Raw genomic sequence first — 17,196 nt, 5'->3', positions numbered from 1 at the left:
AGTGTTGTGCTCAGATCATTCTAGCATATTCTTCAACATTTTAACTGACGCATTCGGCAGTCCCAATTATTTTTAATGTGTTTTTGTCCTTGTCCTTTGTGTTTAATCTTTAAACTTTTTGGCTGATGATGTCTACAAGATAGATGAAACATGTTCTGTTATTTTTTAAATGTTATTTAAATAATTAAATTTAAAAAATTAGTATTGTAAAGGTGGAACATTTGACCATACCTTTTAAGTATACGTATGACATTACAGGATTTATAATGAAATTCATTTTATGCAATATTTAGAACTCTTGAGGCTCTGTTGAATTCTGAGCTCAAACTTGGGTCTTCCATTTCATCAGCATAAACAGTTTCTTCTTGTTCCAGAACCTTAACATCTACTTATTTTCCATGATATTGTTTAATATGTTCCTGCCATCGTTCTGCCTTGTCTTCTTTTCCTAGAATTGGTTTTCCATCTGTGCTCTTAATATTCATACACCTAGGTTTCTTTCTCTTAAGGTTTCCTTGATTTTCCTATAACCAGCATCTACCTTTCCTAGGACCATACAACCTTTAACATCCTTGCACTTTTCTTTCAGCCATTCTTCCTTAGCTGTCCTGCCCCTTCTATCCACTTCATTCCTTAATCGCCTGTATTCTTTTCTGCTCTCCTAATTTTTTGCATTCTTGTACTTTCGACGTTCATCGATCACATCTAGTATCTCCTGAGTTATCCATTGATTCTTAGTTGATCTTTCTTTTCTTCCTAACCTTTCTTCAGCAGCCCTACTGGCCTCATTCTTCACAGCTGTCCATTCTTCCTTAGTGCGTTTCCTTCAGCCTTTTCATTTAGTCCTTGTATACCATGTTCCTCGACACTATCCCCCACCTTCTTTTTTGCTCAATCAAATCAATCATCTGCATCAATGGTCTGCATTTAGGGCTGTCGCCCAGGTGGCAGATTCTCTATCAGTTGTTTACCTAGCCTTTTCTTAAATATTTTCAACAAACTTAATATTTGCCCCAATCTGCCCTCTTAAATTCCAACTTTATCTTCATATTATGATCTTTCCTACTTTTAAAATATCCACTCTTCTACTTACGTCATTCCACACCAACTCACCACTGAAAACACGAAACACACTTCATAGTAGAGCATCTGATCTCTCCCTACTCCTGAGTCTTCCCAGCCCAAAGTTTGCAACAGTTTCATAACACTACTCCTTTGTAAATGATATTCGGGTAAGGAAGGATAAGGAGGAAGAGAGAGGAGATTATAAAGTGTACTTGACGGGTATTAAAAAGGGAAGGGCAGAGTATGGGATAGGACTGTTCTTGGGCAGTTGGAGGAATTAGGACGAGAATTGTCTCAGTGTATTCACCATGCGAGGGTTTAGATGAAAATTAAGTTGACAAGTTTTATGAAGCATTGAGTGACATCGTAGTTAGGGTCAACAGCAAGGATAGGATAGTGCTGATAAGCAATTTCAATGCGAGAGTTGGAAATAGAACTGAAGGATACGAAAGGGTGATTGGTAAATGTGAGGAAGATATGGAAGGTAATAGGAATGGGAAGTGTTTGCTGGACTTCTGTGCTAGTATGGGTTTAGCAGTTACGAATACATTCTTCAATCATAAGGCTACATATGGGAGGCTAGGGATACCAGATCCATAAGAGACTATATCTTAACCAACTTCGAATTGAGTAAATCTGTTAGGAATGTACAGGTTTTTCCGGAATTTTTCAATGAAACAGACCCCTACCTGATCTGTAGTGAACTAAGTATCTTCAGGCCTAGGATAGAGAAAGTGAAATCTATCTGCAAACAAATCAGGGTAGAAAATCTCCAGGACAAGGAAATTAAACAGAAGTACATGGATATGATTAGTTCGAAGTTCCAAACAGTGGATAGTAAGTAGGTTCAGGATGTAGAAAGAGAATGGGTGGCATACAGGGATATTGTAGTGGAAACAGCAAGGGAATGCCTAGGAACAACTGTGTGTAAAGATGGGAAAAGGCGAACATCTTGGTGGAATGATGAAGTAAGAGCAGCTCGTAAACGTAAAAAGAAGGCTTATCAGAAATGGCTCCAAACAAGGGCTGATGCAGACAGGGAATTGTACGTAAATGAAAGCAACAGAATGAAACAAATAGTTGTTGAATCCAAAAAGAAGTCTTGGGAAGATTTTGATAATAATGTTGAAAGGCTAGGTCAAGCAGCAGGGAAACCTTTCTGGACAGTAATAAAGAACCTCAAGAAGGGAGGGAAAAAGGAAATGAACAGTGTTATGGGTAATTCAGGTGAACTCATAGATCCCAGGGAATCACTGGTCATGTGGAGGAAATATTTTGAAAATCTTCTCAGCGTAAAAGGAAATCTTCATGGAGGTGTCGCGAACACCCGAGCTCATGGGGAGGAGGAAAATGATATTGGTGAAATTACGCTTTAGGAAGTGGAAAGGATGGTAAATAAACTCCATTGTCATAAAGCAGCAGGAATAGATGAAATTAGACCTGAAATGGTGAAGTATAGTGGCAAGGCAGGGATGAAATGGCTTCATAGAATAGTAACATTAGCATGGAGTGTTGGTAAGGTACCTTCATATTGGACAAAAACAGCAATTGCACCTATCTATAAGCAAGGGAACAGGAAGGATTGCAACAACTATCAAGGTATCTCATTGATTAGTTTACCAGGCAAAGTATTCACTGGCATCTTGGAAGGGAGGGTGCAATCAGTGATTGAGAGGAAGTTGAATGAAAACCAGTGTGGTTTAAGACCTCAGAGGGGCTGTCAGGATCAGATTTTCAGTATGCGCTAGGTAATTGAAAAATGCTACGAGAGGAATACTAGACAGTTATGCTTATGTTTCGTAGTTCTGGAGAAAACATAAATGACAGGATACCGAGTGAAAAAATGTTCACCATACTTGGGGGACTATGGGATTAAGGGTAGGTTATTAAAATCAATCAAAGGCATTTATGTTGACAATTGGGCTGCATTGAGAATTGATGGTAGAATGAGTTCTTGGTTCAGGGTACTTACAGGGGTTAGACAAGGCTGTAATCTATCACCTTTGTTGTTTGTAGTTTACATGGATCATCTGCTGAAAGGTATAAAGTGGCAGGGAGGGATTCAGTTAAGTGGAAATGTAGTAAGCAGTCTGGCCTATGCTGACGACTTGGTCTTAGTGGTAGATTGTGCCAAAAGCCTGCAGTGTGAGAAACACCATAGGTCTGTGTTACATGTGCGCATTACATTACCTGTGAGTAGTACCATAATGTGTGGAACACCACGAGTTTACGGTACTTTTGATTAGTACCGCAACATGATAAATACCATGGTTCTACTATCCTAGCAATAAGTACCATTATGGGGGGCCAATGACCTGGAACTCTAGGTGTAGAATTTTGCTGAGGTGTGAGAAAATGATTGAACAAACTAAAACTTTCAATGTCCTGCTCAAATGCCCCTGTTCATATGCCCATGCTTATTAGCAACTGCTCATTAGCCCTTCTGTTCATTAGCGATTGCTCATTAATGACTGCTCATTAGCCCCTGCTCATTTGTTCTTGCTCATTAGCTCTTTAGCCCTTGCTCATTGGCAACTGCTCATTTGCCCTTTATCTGCTGCTCATTAGCCCTTTAGCCCCTGCTCATTAGCTAAAACATACAAGCATCGACCTTGAGTTAATCCTATAAGAATATGCACAGGATAACCTATAAATTTAAAATTAGTTATTTTCTAAGCACTCCTGCCACCATAATGTTTTGCAAATGTACAGATAAAGAGCAGAAACGTTATGTGAAGGTAAAATGAAACATTTTAAACTCACTAACAGCTTCCTACAACAACTGGTTATGGAGATAATTAATTTCTAAGTTAAGGTATGTTCTCACCCCAAATTTAATTTTTTACACTAAACATTTAGATCCTATACATTTTTAACATTAAACTTTCTTTATATCCCAAAACTTTTAAAATAAACAGTTGGTGGTGAATTGATATATAATACCTGTTAGAGAATAATTTTTGAAAAATTTTAAGCTAAAACAGTTTTCTAGGACCATCGGTTTAGGAGTTATTAAATCTTTAAGTTAAGAGATGTTTTCACCCCAACTTATTTTTTACTCTAAAACTCATTTAAAGTATACTCAGGACTCTTTTGACATTTAAAAGTCATTTTTACCTTAAAACTTTGAAAAGAAACAGTCAGGGGTGAGTTGTTCTATATCACATGTTAGAGGATATTTTTAATGAATTTTAAATGAAAAATCATTTTTCTGTTTTGGTTTGAAAGATATTGAGTTTTTAGTTTAAGGGTGTTTTCACCCCTTCTCTGATACAAGTACATTTTAACATACTACTATAGTAATGCAAGGGGTGAGTTGTTCTATATCACATGTTAGAGGATATTTTTAATGAATTTTAAATGAAAAATCATTTTTCTGTTTTGGTTTGAAAGATATTGAGTTTTTAGTTTAAGGGTGTTTTCACCCCTTCTCTGATACAAGTACATTTTAACATACTACTATAGTAATGCAGGTTATCAAACAAATTCTAAGTACACTAGTCTGATGACCGCAATGTTGCAAAGTGCCAACAATAAGCTGGTGTAGAGAAGAGCAGCCCATTAGGTTAATGCATGGTCAGTGTGAGGTTAAGTCTGCACTCTTAGCTATGTTAGGTTAAGCCTACACAGATAGCCTAGGCTCCTCCAGGCCTACAAACTGGTGTAGGGAAGGGCAGCCAGTTAGGTTACTGCAGTCTGAGGTTAAGCTTGCACATGTAGGCAGCATTAAATTATGTTGGGTAAGGTATGATATCACTCTGAGGAGGCTGCCGAACTGTTAAAAAATTAGTGCATGAACTGAGAGAATGGTTATTTACTTCTGTTATTTTTTTTTTATGGTATATGTTTGTTATAGAACTTGACAGAGAAACCTGAACCAGAGGAGGCTCGAATAAAAGGTGATCCAGCACGAGATTTGGGCACCCTGCACCATATCTGTGTTTCACATCTTAAAGAACTTCAGGTGCTTAGCAAAACACAGGTACGTTTACTGCATTGGAAATGGTTTTGTTGTCAGAAATTTGTCACGAGAAGAATTGTTTTCTATAAATCTTCTGTTTTTATGTGTAATCTATCCTCTTTATTCGTCCATCTTTCTTAATCTTCCTCAGATGCTGTCCTTGTTCATCATCTATGAACTTCTTGCATTTGTGAAAGCTCTCACCCTCCATTACTCTCCTCTCAATAAATTTCCAATTTCTTTGAAATCATTTAGGAAAAGGCTAGGAAAACAACAAATAGGGAATCTGCCACCTGGGCGACTGCCCTAAATGCAGATCAGTACTGATTGACTTTTTTTTGTTTCATCTATTTTTCCTTCTGTCTTGAAATATTCTAGATTCCTTAATGTAGTATTATGTTGTGAAACAGCAGTTGTTCATTTTAACTCGAAGCCTTGTGAGAGTGGTAATCAGTTATAGGGAAAGCATAGGTGTATTTGTTTGACCTGATGTACAACTGCTTGGGGAATGAGGAGAAGAACTTTGAATGTGGGCTGTATTAGAAGCATTTGTCTCTATTGTTTTCCTTCATTAATAATTTGACTTCCCTTACTGATCAGATATGTCAAACATCCATAACGACAATACCTTATAATTGAATATAATAGCTATAATGATTGACATTTTCGTGCAACTCTTGTTGGATATTTTTTAAACATATTGAATATAAATAAACTACTGTAATTAGACAGAAATTACATTCTTTTTCGTGTAAAATAATTTATTTTTTGTAGTATGTTTTCTTCAATGAAACCCAACCTTTTCGTGTCCCTTTAGAGACAGTTGTCAGCCAGGTGGTTACAGGTGTACCTCGGTTTCTCCCCGTAGCGATGAATGAGCATTTCTTCGCAATGTAATCATCGGTTCTGAAAATCTCATATCCATACCATCTCAGACATGATTCTGATAGTTAAACTACCCATATATATTTGTTACACACCTTGGCTTTAAGCATGACCCTGCTAGCCCATTGCAGGTTTTATTCATGGAGCTTCTTTTCTGTACAGCCCTTGCTATTGTACAACAGGGCAATCCTCATGGCTGCTTGATAAATTTTGCCTTTTGTTCTAACTGGCATTCTTGCATTGCATAAAATTCCAGTTTGTGAGCCCCATTTGCTCCAAGTTGTGGTTTTCTACATATAATTTCTGCATCTATCTTCCCATCATCTGAGATAACAGATCAAAGTTGCCGTTAATGCTTTCGCGGTCCGTACGTATAGACATGATATTGTATAGGCTTTTGGGCTTGTGCCGTGTCAAGAAAATAAGGTGAAATTCTTAACATTTCGCAGAAAACTGTGCTCTGCATCCCCAGAAGAATTCTCGACTGTCCACGAGAAAGGCTTTCTCGTTTTGCAATACAGTTTAGGATTTGGCTTTTTCTGCATCAAACTCGCTTGCTATGTCACATTGGGGTCTTCCTTTTATCATTCTCCCTTATTATAGAAATTTGTTCTTCTAGTGAAAGAATATCGTAAACACTTGCTGTTCTATGGTAACAATGTGGATCAGACATCCCAAGAATAGTGCATGTAGGAGTGTACACCTGTGTACAATATCATTTTGAAAATATGTTTTCACCATTTTCTGGTCATCTGAAAGGGAAAATATTGTTGCTTTATGACCAAATACATTGGTCTTACAAAAATATCATTCTATGTTGGATAAAAGTGGTCAGAAATTAGTGCAGATAGCATAAAGATGTGATCATCTGGTGAAGTTTCACTGTACTCTGTTTTGGTTCTGCTAATACGTAAACTCTTATTCTCAAGGGACTCTCTCCACTGCTCAGGCCCTTCCTGAATTACTTGTTTGCTTTTGGAGATCTGTACACATCATCCGCTTATAAAATATTCCACGCAATTACTTTCTGAATATTGGTCATTAGGTAATTAATGATAATATTAAACAATAGTGGGCTAAAAACGCTACCTTATTGGACATCTACAGTCGGCGGTGGCGGCGGCCGTTACTCGTATCCGAGTATACATTTTTCACCTGCAGTTCACATTTAGTCCGCTTTATGCAGATGACATTGATGGCTCAACAGGCCAATCCTTGCATAGAACATGCGACCACATTTGGTGCACCTGAGAGAGGGCGGTGGGCATGGTTGGGTTTGTCAGAGTTTTCTTCTAAGACGAGCCTCTGTTTCCATCTTTGACACTCTGTTTCAAATGGAAAATTCTAAATTTCCGTGGAGGGAATTAGATATTTTTCACCAATAGAGCATGTCAAAAATGTCAAAAACATATCAGATGTAAGGCTTCTCAGGCGTTTGCTCTATTAACCAGCGTTTCGTCTTAGGTCTGACACTAGACTCATCAGAGTGGGATGTGTCAGACCCTACCCACTGACGCTGGGATGTATGCAGATGAACTTATCAGAAGCCCTTATTAAGAGGCACAGTCTGATAACTGCATACGGGAGATAAATCTCCACAATGGAATTATTGCCCGCCTAGCAATTCCGTGAGTCTAGTGTCAGACCTAAGACAAAACGCTGGTTAATAGAGCAAACGCCTGAGAAGCCTTACATCTGATATGTTTTTGACAACTCTGTTTCAAACTACTGGAGAGCAATGCATTCGTTGCATGCCAGTGAGGACAATCTTCAGCAAGTGTGTGCCAAGTACTGGGTCGATGTTTGTGTTCTTCATGGTCTTTTCAGCTGATCCTTGTACCGTTTCAGAGAGGTACTGCAAGTCCTCCTACCAGAACTGAGCTCACTGTACAGTAATTGTTGATATTGTCACTCATGCGTTGGACATGTCCAATCCGTCTGAGCTGGTGACTAATGATGGAGGCATCTATACTGTTCATCTGAGCCCTTTCCAGAGCTGCAACATTGGTTAGATAATCCTCCCATTTGATATTCATGAATATCCTCCGTTTCTGCTGGTGAAAACCTTCTAGTTTCTTGATGTCACAGCGGCATAGAGTCCATGTTTCACATCCATATAGTAATGTGGAGACAACAGCTTGGTACACCATTAGTTTAGTGGATATTTTTAGATCTTTATTTGAAAGAAATTCATGGAAAAACGTCTGAATGCACAATGAGCAGCTCGTATTCTGTTTTCTACAACCATCTCCAAGGTACAACGTTTTGAGAGAATACTCCCAAGGTAGGAGAAGTGGTTTACTTGTTCCAGATATGTACCTGAGATGGTGATGTTGAAGTTTGGCAAACTGGTTCCAGGAGCAGGTTGTGCAAGAACTTTAGTTTTCTGAATGTTGATAGTCGGACCAAAGTGTTCATAAACTGTTTTAAAGCAGTCAACAGACATTTGCAGTTCTTCAAGAGAATGAGATGGAGAAGCATTATCATCTGCATATTGCAATTCTGTTAGGCGGGTGAGATGGGTTGGTCTTTTAGAACGGAGTCTAGCCTGATTAAAAATACCTCCATCAAACCGATAACTAATACCTACACCTGTGTTGTTGGCAGATTTCTCATACCACGTAGCTGTCAGATATAGTGCTAGAAGTGTAGGTGTAAGCACACAGTCTTGCTTATCCCATTAGTAATTGGAAATTCTTCTGAGACATTGTTTTGATAGAGAACCTGACAAACCATACCATCGTGGAGTGTCTGGACAAGTCCTACAAAAGATTCAGGGCAGCCAGACTGCCTTAGAACCATCAGCATAGTATCTCTAGGCACTGTATCAAAGGCATTTTCCAGGTTATAAAACACAAAGAACAATTGTTTTGTTGTTCTCTGCGTTTTTCATGCAACTGTCTAGCGCAGAAGATCATGTCAGTGGTGCATCTGGATGTGCAAAACACACACGTGATTCAGGAAGTATCTTCTCTGAGACAATCTGAAGTCGATTCAACAGGATCCTGGCAAATATTTTACCTGCTATGGAAAGCAGAGATATGCCATGGTTTTTACTACTGATATTTAGGTTTCCCATATCATTAGGATCAAAGAAAATAACCTTGTTTTAAGAGGTAAGCCTTCATTAAGAATGAATTCTAGAGGGATGTTGTCTGGTCCAGGACCCTTTCTTAGTTTGAGGCTGAGAAGAGCTTTGTTGTATTCTTGAAAAGTTGGTGGCATTGCCGTCCAAGGTTGCATACGACATTGTGGGACATGCTGGAGGAAGTTCTCAGCAGCTGTGAAACTGTGGTTTAAAACTGAACTGAACTGCTCTTTCCAGCATCTCAGGATGTCTTGGCTGTCTGTAAGAATGGTAGTATTGTTGGCTGCTTTCAGATTTCCAGACAAGGCGTGGACAGGTCCATAAATCTGTTTTAGTCCAGCATAAAAATTACATTGGTCCCTAGCATCTGTCAAATTCATTAGTTCTTTGGCTTTTTGTTGCCACCAGTTGTTCTTTATGTCCCTAATTTGAGCCTGACATTTCTGCTTCAGCTCTTGAAAGCATGTTTTCTTCATCTGAGAAGATGGATCTTGTGTGAAGGACAAAAGAGTCATCCCACTTGGCATTGATAGTGTTGATTATCGGTTCATTATTATCATTGAACTAGTCTTTTCCTTTTCTCAAAGCCAATAACACCTTCTACTGATCATTTGATGATATTTTGGAATGTGGTCCATTCAGAATTTACATCTTTTGAGTTGACTGGGTTGTGTGGCAAGTGGTTTAAAATCAAGTTCTGGTATTTACCAATGGCATACTTCCTTCTTGGAGAGTGCATGAGATAGACACGTGGCTTTTGATGGATATCTTGTAATAGGAATCCTAAGTCAATTAAGAAGTAGTTTATGGTCTATCCAGCTGTCATCAATGTTTCTTGCTGTCTTCGTGATCAGGACATCTCTTCTGTAATGTTACCGTGTAATCACATAGTCATTGAGATGCCAATGTTTGGATCATGGGTGCATCGATGTTGTTTTGAAGCGGTTGGGAAGTTGGAAATGTGTATCTGTGCACCCCCCCCCCCCACACACACACACACCCTTCCACCACACTCACCTCCCCTAATCTCATATCGATATAACACCAGAAGCGCAAGTGTCAGTCATTTCAACGCTACCATAGCAACTAATTAACACTATAACAGTCAAAAAGATAAATAAAATTATATTTAACGTTTTTCTTTAACTCACCTTTACTGTAACCAATTAACATCACAATTGACAAAGGGGTAAGTGATTTTACACACATCGTTTTTTCTTTGGACTTTCCTTCAATTTCATTCCTTAATATGAAACTCTCCTCTTGTTACAGACTTTAAACCACATTTCCCTTTCAACTCTCTATATAAGAAGCCGCAGCCACACCTTCTAACTAATATAAATACAGCTACTTACCATCAAGATCTTTTCCTCGCTCTTACAACATGCTTTAAGAAAACTGCAGACTTACCTCATCACACGAAATTAACAACAAACTAGCAACTTTAAATTTTATTTCATACCCCACTTGGAGTGATCAAAAATACTTTTCTTCGTCATTATTCTAAAGATTAAACTGTTTAAGCTCCATATTTATTTCTTACACCCTTACCATTTTAACTTCTAACAAAGTTCAATTCAACACAGAATGAACTGTGTTCTTATAGAACTTTATAATTATGGCTACTTACTCTCAAACATTTTTCCTCACTCCTACAACGTAATTTAAGAAGGCAACAGACTTATCTCATCACAAAGGTTTAACAACAAACTATAGACCATCCAGAGTTAAGAAAAGACTACAGGCCCTAGGGGCTTGCTGCCTTCCACTGTTGTCATATTCGCTCACTCACCGCGGCTTGGACACTGCTTGTGAAATACAGTGATGACATAAAATTATATATCGCTTGCGCTTGGTACAGCTGTTTCAAGACTATGTAGTAGATATAATAATAATAATAATAATAATAATAATAATAATGCACAATTATCTCCAGTCATGAATGAAATTACAGTTATGAAATTTTGTTTTGCCATAACGTTTCTAAGGATATCAGCTCACTGACTCTATCATTCAAAAGAGTAAGGGTTTGAACATGTAGGGATGCTAACTAAATAAAAATAACATAAATAATAACATGCGTGTCCAGAACCCAAAATGATTATGTCTTGCTTCTTATATCTGAGAAAGTTTCATGATCGTTGTTGCTTTAAAGTAGTGCAGTGCTGAGTTTATTAGACCCCAGAAACATGTCACTGTTAAGGCAAATACTGTGTGGGTACAACACAGGAAGCTCCATTAAGGATTGATGACAGAGAGATATCTCTATCCCAGTGATGTATCTTCAGAGAAATTTACTCATAACTGACAACAGAATAAATACGATAACTTAAATATTCTTCAGCAACATACAGTACAGAATGCCGAATGACCTATTCTTATGAGAACATGGACACACACAAGCACAAATAGACAAATACAGTAAAAATGTAAATATAAATTTAAAATAAATGCATCTACTCTTCATACCTTGTCAGCAACGTAGAGATTTCCTTTCCCGCTTCCTGCTGGACTCTGGAGTGGCCTTTCACTGGCTTCCTTTCTTATTTTGAAGACGGAAGACCTCAAAATTCCTAAAGCCCTTGCGGCTTCATCTACTACCCAGCTTACACAACAGGTGACCACAACAGGTTGAAACATGTACCAAACAAAATACAACTTAACTTATCTCTTAAATTATGTGTTAGTGTATATTAAGTGCTGAAAATTGAAATTCGTAAGAATTAAAACCAAGATGTTGTTGAAATCTTGCCCCTATTGATTAATGGAAGTAATAAACACCATTCACATGGCTCAGAAGGTGCGAAAGGGCTGTCTTTTACAGCAAGATCCACATAGCCACTAGCATCCCACTATCCAATAAAAATTACAGAAAAAAATACATAACATATATGCTATAGTATTGAATAACGGTTACAACAGAAGCTTTGTCAACAAAATCGTCTACAAAGTAAAAACTAAACTGAATACCACTCTAACAGACTAAGAAAAAGGATTTTTGTCACTTTTACATTCAACAACAGTTATATCATACCTCAAACACATTTAAGAAACTCTGCCTGTTGCCATTTCTTGATGGATGCAGTACTTTTGTATCCATCTCTTGGCACAGGCCAGAGCAAAGAGTAGCTTCCACTGAAGTCCCAGTCTCATCCATGGCTGTTGCTGGGGTATGGGTGGGCCTGCCTCTTACCTGGAGGCCCCGGGTTCGATTCCCAGCCAGGTCAGAGATTTTTACCTGCATCTGAGGGCTGGTTTGAGGTCCACTCAGCCTACTTGATTACAATTAAGGAGCTATCTGATGGTGAGATGGTGGCCCTGGTTTAGAAAGCTAAGAATAACGGCCGAGAGGATCCGTCACGCTGACCACACGACACTTCATAATCTGCAGGCCTTCGGGCTGAGCAGCGGTCACTTGGTAGGGCATGGCCTTTCGGGGCTGTTGTGCCATGGGGGGTGGGGGTAAGGTGGTGTTGAGTAATGACATTCGAAGCACAAATAGTGTCCGAGTGTTATGAAAGGTGTTGCTCATAGGGTCAGTCATGCTGCAGTGGCACGTTCTGGCCCAGTGAGGAAAGCAATGGCAAACCACCTCACTCCTCATCTTGCCTAGTACGCCTCATTTGGGCTCTACCATTGATTTTTGCGGTTTCCCTATAACTGCATAGCCTTTGGTGGTGCTATTTGAGGATCCAACCAGCCTCTGGGCTGATGACCTACCAGACAGACATTTAAGAAACTTCAACATTGCATTCAGAAAAAGTAACAGTAATTCAAGGTTTTTTTTTATAGTACACACACATAAAATTAAGGTCACAAATATTGAAAATTCTGGTGTTTACAAACTCAAATGCTCCCATTGTGATGTCATTTACATAGGATAAATGGGAGAAACTTTTCAGTTCAATACAAGGAGCATTGTTGATGCCAAAAAACACAACAAATTTTCAGCTATGAGTGATCATATGACTAAGTCTAATCTCAGACATCATTTACTTAGCTAATTAGGGTATTCTGCTAAACATATTGGAGAATATTTATATACACCTTGATCAAAGGAACAACCCCAATTTTAATCAGAATTAGATTTCTGGGGAAGAAACATCCTTTTCGATGTTTTAATAAAGAATAATTAGACATTAAAGCTAATAAAGCAATCACAACATGGGACCAGTTATCCGTCACTTCCCTCCCATTCTCCGCTCCACCACCACCCCTCAATAACATCAGCTCCCAACCGCTGTCTGCCATTGTTAGTTTCAGTGTCAACAGAACATGATCAGACAGCACATACGACAACCGAGAGAAAGGAGAGTAAGTAATTTAGATTTCCCTTCATCCAATTTGTTTTTCCTTTGTTTCTTTCGTATTTTCTATTAGTACATTTACTCATTTCTAGACTCCTCCATTCAAAACAGAATGAACTTGTAAACACTATTTCAAACAGCACACCAACGTTTCCACACTGGCATTTATTAATCAGAAGCTGTCTATACAAGTTCAAGGGCCATTTTAAGGAATACGAGAAGTTTCCAGAAAATAACATGTCAACTTCGTAAAATCAACAAGAGTAGTTTTAACAAATACATTGTGAATTTTAACAAGGTCAGAAGATGGTTTTATGACAGACACTTTACTGAGTGTTTTTATAATTGTTTCCATTTTTTTTGTTAATTGTATGTTGCTGGTGATGACCACATTAGGTTGAAACATGTACCCAAACAAAATATGACTGAACTTATCTCTTAAATTATGAGTCTTAGTCTATGAAGTATTGAAAGGTAGGCCCAAAAATTGAAATTCGTAAGAATTGAAGCCAAGAGTTTGTAAGTCAATATGGACCCGTAATAAAGTTCGTTCTTTGCAATTTCAACATCTCCTCTTGTAAATGAATATTGTTTACTGTTGCCTGAACCAAATAATGAAATTTTCAACCAGTGTTACTCAGCATCTTGGTATAATTTTTCAAAACCCTCATCATATTTGCAGTGTTCTTTCACGTCACTTATCAACAGCTGATCATAAGGGTTGAAAATTCCTCCTCTTATTGAAATACAAACCACTGCTTTCTTCGATCCTTCTCGTGCCGAGAGTTCTAATGTGTAACCGTAAGATTTTTCTGTTAATATGTCTTAGCAAAATTTGTCTTCTGTGAAGTCATGTGTATTGTTGTCTGGCTCCATGGCTAAATAGTTAGTGTGCTGGCCTTTGATCACAGGGGTCCCGAGTTCGATTCCCGGTAGGGTCGGGAATTTTAACCATCATTGGTTAATTTCACTGGCATGGGGACTGGGTGTATGTGTCGTATTCATCATTTCATCCTCATCACAACATGCAGGTCGCCTACGGGTGTCAAATCGAAAGACCTGCACCTGGCGAGCTGAACATGTCCTCAGACACTCCCGGCACTAAAAGCCATACACCGTTTCATTTTTCATTTCATCCGTATTGTTTAATATATTGGTGGAAATTTTCATGTCCAATTCTGTCATTTCTTATACGTTCTTTCCCAACCTTGCTAGCAATATATGCAGATCTAAGTCCCTAATATTTTCTCCTGGTCCTGTCATGGTCACCTTTAATATTAGAAATGCCACTCACACTTGAGAATACTGCAAACCTACTGCTATTCAAAAACGCTGTCATAACTCAGCATAGTTGATTTACGGTTATAATTGATGGTTATGAATTTCATGTTTTTGGTCCGTATTGAACAATATATAAGTAATAATAATAAAAATAACTTAAATGTTTCCACCTTTTCAATACAATATATTCACAAAATTACAAAATTATACGGTACTAGTTTCGACCCATCTAGGGGTCATCATCAGCCGTATTGGAGCAAAGATCATTTGTGGCGAAATCCTAAGACAATATTGTCTTATTAAGCAACATTGGGCGTGGTCGAGAAGTGGATGGGTTGCCACGCGCTGTTGCTGGGGGGGGGTAAGGAAATGGAGGAGCGGAAAGGAACTGGCCACTACTGAATCGATTCACTTGATTTTGTTTATTGTTTATTGTGTGTACAGATGTTTTTTATTTAATGAAGTTGTCACTGTGGGGGGAAGGCCTTGTAACATCAACACTAGATACGAAGACGTGGCTGTAGGAGCAACCTGAACCTTAAAGCTAGACAACGTATAAGAAAGGAGTTCATAGTATGAAGACCAGATGGCAGCAGCGAGCACTGAATGCTGTTGCTGCTGTCTTACCAGTACATACTACACAGATGCAGTAGGAGCGGTGACTCTAATGTGCTGTGAATCGGATCACTGTATCGATGCATACTATGGAGGCCACTGCGTAAGCTAATTGGAGCCACCGGCAGTGCCAATGCACTATGAGAGACTTTGTCTCACTACCGAAAATTGATGCCTGCTTGGCCATCAGATGAAATAGATGTTGATTCCCATAAGGAATCTGAAATATTTGTCCCGAATGAGTAAATTTATAATACCAATATAAATGGTCCGTTATTGGACATTATAAATTTTCCAGCTAACTCATTCCTGGTTGCCAGCGTTTCACCCCCGTGTACTAGGTTGGGCTCATCAGTTGGTACCTAGCACATCTACCAAGATGCATGGCTAGTGCATACCGTGGAGGGAATCAACATCTATATCAAGTTTCCAGTGTGCCGATAAGGAGCCATGTGTATTTTGTGTCTCACTGAGCCGTACTTGGGCACGATTCTTTCAGTGTGCCATAATCTTGCCATTCTTGTGAATCGATTCACTCAGACACTTGAATGAATCAATACACTGCTTCAAATAATGCATTCAGTAGCCAACACTATTGTTCATAAATGTCTGCTGATGATTTTCAGACTTATTAAATAAGAGTTTTGATGTTTGACTTCTAGTAGTGTATGTTTACAAACTTCTTAGCTGCTTCTTTTTCCCTGATGCTTGATTTATTCTTTGCTCTACGGATTATGTACTATTGTGATGAAAATTAATTTTCACTTCTCTTTTCAGTCTACAATCAAGAAATTGGTCACTGTGACAGAAATGCTCAGCAAACACAAACAGAAATATTTGGAAATGATTAGATAGTTACTTCGAGAAAGTGTGATCTTTCTACAGTATTCCCGAAGAATTAAGAAAGCTATACTGATCAAACTTCCAGGCTATAGTGAGTTGTGAATGTTAAAAGTATGGCAGTTACCATTATTTGGTGCTCTGACTAATGCACAAATATACAATGCCTGTTCAAGTAATACAACTTAAGGGAGATGAGAAAAGACTTCAGCTAGGATCCAGTAAGGACTTAGTTAAATTTTGTTGGGACATAGGAAAAACTGTCCTATGTTTAGCATTGTTTTTCTCAGTCATTCAGGCAAGCACACTCAGGTTTTAGTGATCCAGTGGAATGGTCACTCTGTACAGAACGCACACATTCAGGAAGCGTTCTTGTGCTGTTAAACAATTCCTAGATATCTTAGTGCTAAATGTGATTGAATGTTTAGCTCTCTGCCAAATGAATTGGTAGATATCATTTTACAAAGCAAAATGACATTTTTTAATAAAACAACCAATACATGCTGTGAGACTTTTATAATTAATTCTCCATGTCTGATAGTGAATGTGTGATTTGAATGAAAATATTACTTTTGATTGTAATGATATTGTACATATTTTGGTGCATTTTACCTTATGCATTTTGTACAGAAAAGTTATACAGTTTAGTTGTCAGAGAAAACAATACTAGTATAATGTAAGGTAGCCTTCAAATGTGATGTCTTTGTTTCTTAGTTTTCGAGTCTGAAACTTTATATAACTTTTTGTGATCTGTCTCAAGTATACCTTGTGTAGATCTTTTTTTATTGGGACAAACACCAGTAAATGTGAAATAAACATGAAATCTCAGTTTTTTATAATATGTGTGTTTAAAATTCCTACAGCTCTTTCAGAGTAATCCTTATGATCCTTTATCCCTCTAAATTATTGTAAGCTGGAGAGATATAGTATGCATACTAAAAATAAGAAGTGTGGCTATTAATAAATAGGATTGAGAGAGAAAGCTGTTGACCTTAAAAGATACAGGAATGCAGTGCAGGTGGTTTCTTCTTGCAGTCTTTGTTAGTCTGCTTTTGAAGTGTATGCTATTTTATCCAGTTGCTGGAAGTAATGGCTAGTTTAAAGTTCAAGCAGTAAGCAAATTTGAAATTCCTTGTGAAATTGGGAAAAGAAAA

At 38.1% G+C, this 17,196-nt stretch overlaps 1 protein-coding gene across 2 annotated transcripts in view; it reads left to right on the top strand.

Moving 5' to 3' along the window:
- Positions 1–16,866, top strand: part of vap (RAS p21 protein activator vap) — a 446,783-nt gene extending 429,917 nt beyond the window's left edge. The window contains exons 17-18 of one of the 2 annotated variants that reach the window (XM_067137984.2): positions 4,922–5,047; positions 15,980–16,866. In XM_067137984.2, the coding sequence (XP_066994085.1) occupies positions 4,922–5,047; positions 15,980–16,057 (204 nt within the window). In that variant the 3' untranslated portion in view covers positions 16,058–16,866. Of the gene's footprint in view, positions 1–4,921; positions 5,048–15,979 lie in introns of those variants that run through there. The other variant, XR_010858638.2, reaches the window with a different exon arrangement.
- The last annotated feature ends 330 nt before the right edge of the window (positions 16,867–17,196 follow it).

Source organism: Anabrus simplex, chromosome 1 (assembly GCF_040414725.1).
Source record: "Anabrus simplex isolate iqAnaSimp1 chromosome 1, ASM4041472v1, whole genome shotgun sequence".
NCBI classification, from domain to species: Eukaryota; Metazoa; Arthropoda; class Insecta; order Orthoptera; family Tettigoniidae; genus Anabrus; species Anabrus simplex.
The sequence above is the reverse complement of the archived record's forward strand: the minus strand, read 5'-3'. Positions and strand labels throughout refer to the sequence as shown.